Raw genomic sequence first — 1,444 nt, forward strand, 5'->3', positions numbered from 1 at the left:
AAAAAAAAAAAAAAAGATTACAGGCGTGAGCCACTGCACCCAGCCCTAAAACATCATGTTTATTTATCCATTTAGGCTAATGGCCTCAGTCATTACTCATAATAGTAAATATTAGCTAGGATTTTAATATATGTAACATTTGTTCATGAAAGCAATGTGTGTTTAAAGCAAGATGATTTTTTCCCAAACTGTTTATTAGTGAATTAATTTCTATCAAATGTTTGACAAAACCACCTCTATTTTTGGGGGGAAAGCATTCACTTTGGAAATATTCTAAGCATTTCTTCCTTTTTGCTATTTACCGTGCAGCCCAAAGTCTCCTCAGCAACACTTCCTGTGAGACTACAGGAATGAAGGGTGCCCGTGTGATCAGTCAGATCAATCAGCATATCGAAACTGAGAAAGACAGATTTAAAGTCCAAGGAGTTTTTGTTGCAAATTGTGCACATGTTAGATGCTTCATTTACAATATAACCACAGGTGGAACTGAAAAGAAACAAAGACAATGATAAAATGTGATGCCCTAAGTGACAAATTTCATCTCTAGCAGAAAAAGAATTATCACTAAAAACTCTACGTCAGTGTATGGAAAACTTACTCAGTGTTCAGTGGTATGCAGTGTACCAGACAGTCGTAAAAAACAGTAAAATACACTTTCTATGCATCCATTCTCAGAATTCATCTGAAACTGCGTACACCAGTCCTCCGCCTGCCCTCTCTTCTTCCCTCCCTCTGCCGAGTTCCTGCCAAGCCCTCCAGGTCCCTCCCAGTCTCATTTCCCTGCTGGCGCCCTCCCTTCTTGCATCCCAGCCCTCAGCCTTTCCCTCTTGGAACAGCAGCAGAACGCACACCTCAGGACTGACTCATGCTGTCGCATCAGCTCCTTGTTCTCACCTCCCCCGCTGGGAGTTCTGAGGGCAGGAACTGTGTCTTGTGCCTGGAAAGCACGAGTTCAACAGCTGCTCACTGGATGGTCCTGCATGGGGCCTTCTCTACAAATACAGAAAGCCTTGCAAGGCTGGCCGGGTGGCACCAGATGCTATTAACACTGCTGGTGATACACCCTCCTCTCCTTCAGTGGTTTATGCTATTCCAAATTTCTGAAGCAAGCCTTACTTTACCAATCTTGAACAGGGAACCTAATTCAAATTTCTCAAATAGGGGAAATGAACTAAAGACAGTGGATTCTTGTCTAGCCACTTGGTTCAGCAAATTGTAGATGTTTTTCCTCAGATATCAATAATAAATATACAGGGAAAAATTAGTTTTTCAATTTTTGAAAACTATTTTTCAAAAAACGAACACAAGGTCTTACACAGTATCCACATTCGTTTTTTCAATTTTAATACATCATAAAATGTTTTTAAAATCCAGAAGTCAGTATCTTGACTGTGGCAACAGATACACAAACCTACAAGTGTGATAAAACTAACTGGAACACACA

General features: G+C 40.6%; 1 protein-coding gene across 1 annotated transcript in view; it reads right to left on the reverse strand.

Annotated features, from left to right (window-relative positions):
• The window catches only part of LOC105507181 (meiosis-specific with OB domain-containing protein-like), a gene marked incomplete at its 5' end in the record, with an annotated part of 17,431 nt that overhangs the window by 7,794 nt on the left and 8,193 nt on the right, over nt 1-1,444 (reverse strand). Inside the window, one exon of the mRNA XM_011935589.1 lies at nt 303-486. Coding sequence (XP_011790979.1) covers nt 303-486 — 184 coding nt within the window. The remainder of the gene's footprint in view (nt 1-302; nt 487-1,444) is intronic.

The sequence above is a fragment of the Colobus angolensis genome, unplaced genomic scaffold (assembly GCF_000951035.1).
Source record: "Colobus angolensis palliatus isolate OR3802 unplaced genomic scaffold, Cang.pa_1.0 Scaffold1445, whole genome shotgun sequence".
Classification (NCBI taxonomy): domain Eukaryota; kingdom Metazoa; phylum Chordata; class Mammalia; order Primates; family Cercopithecidae; genus Colobus; species Colobus angolensis.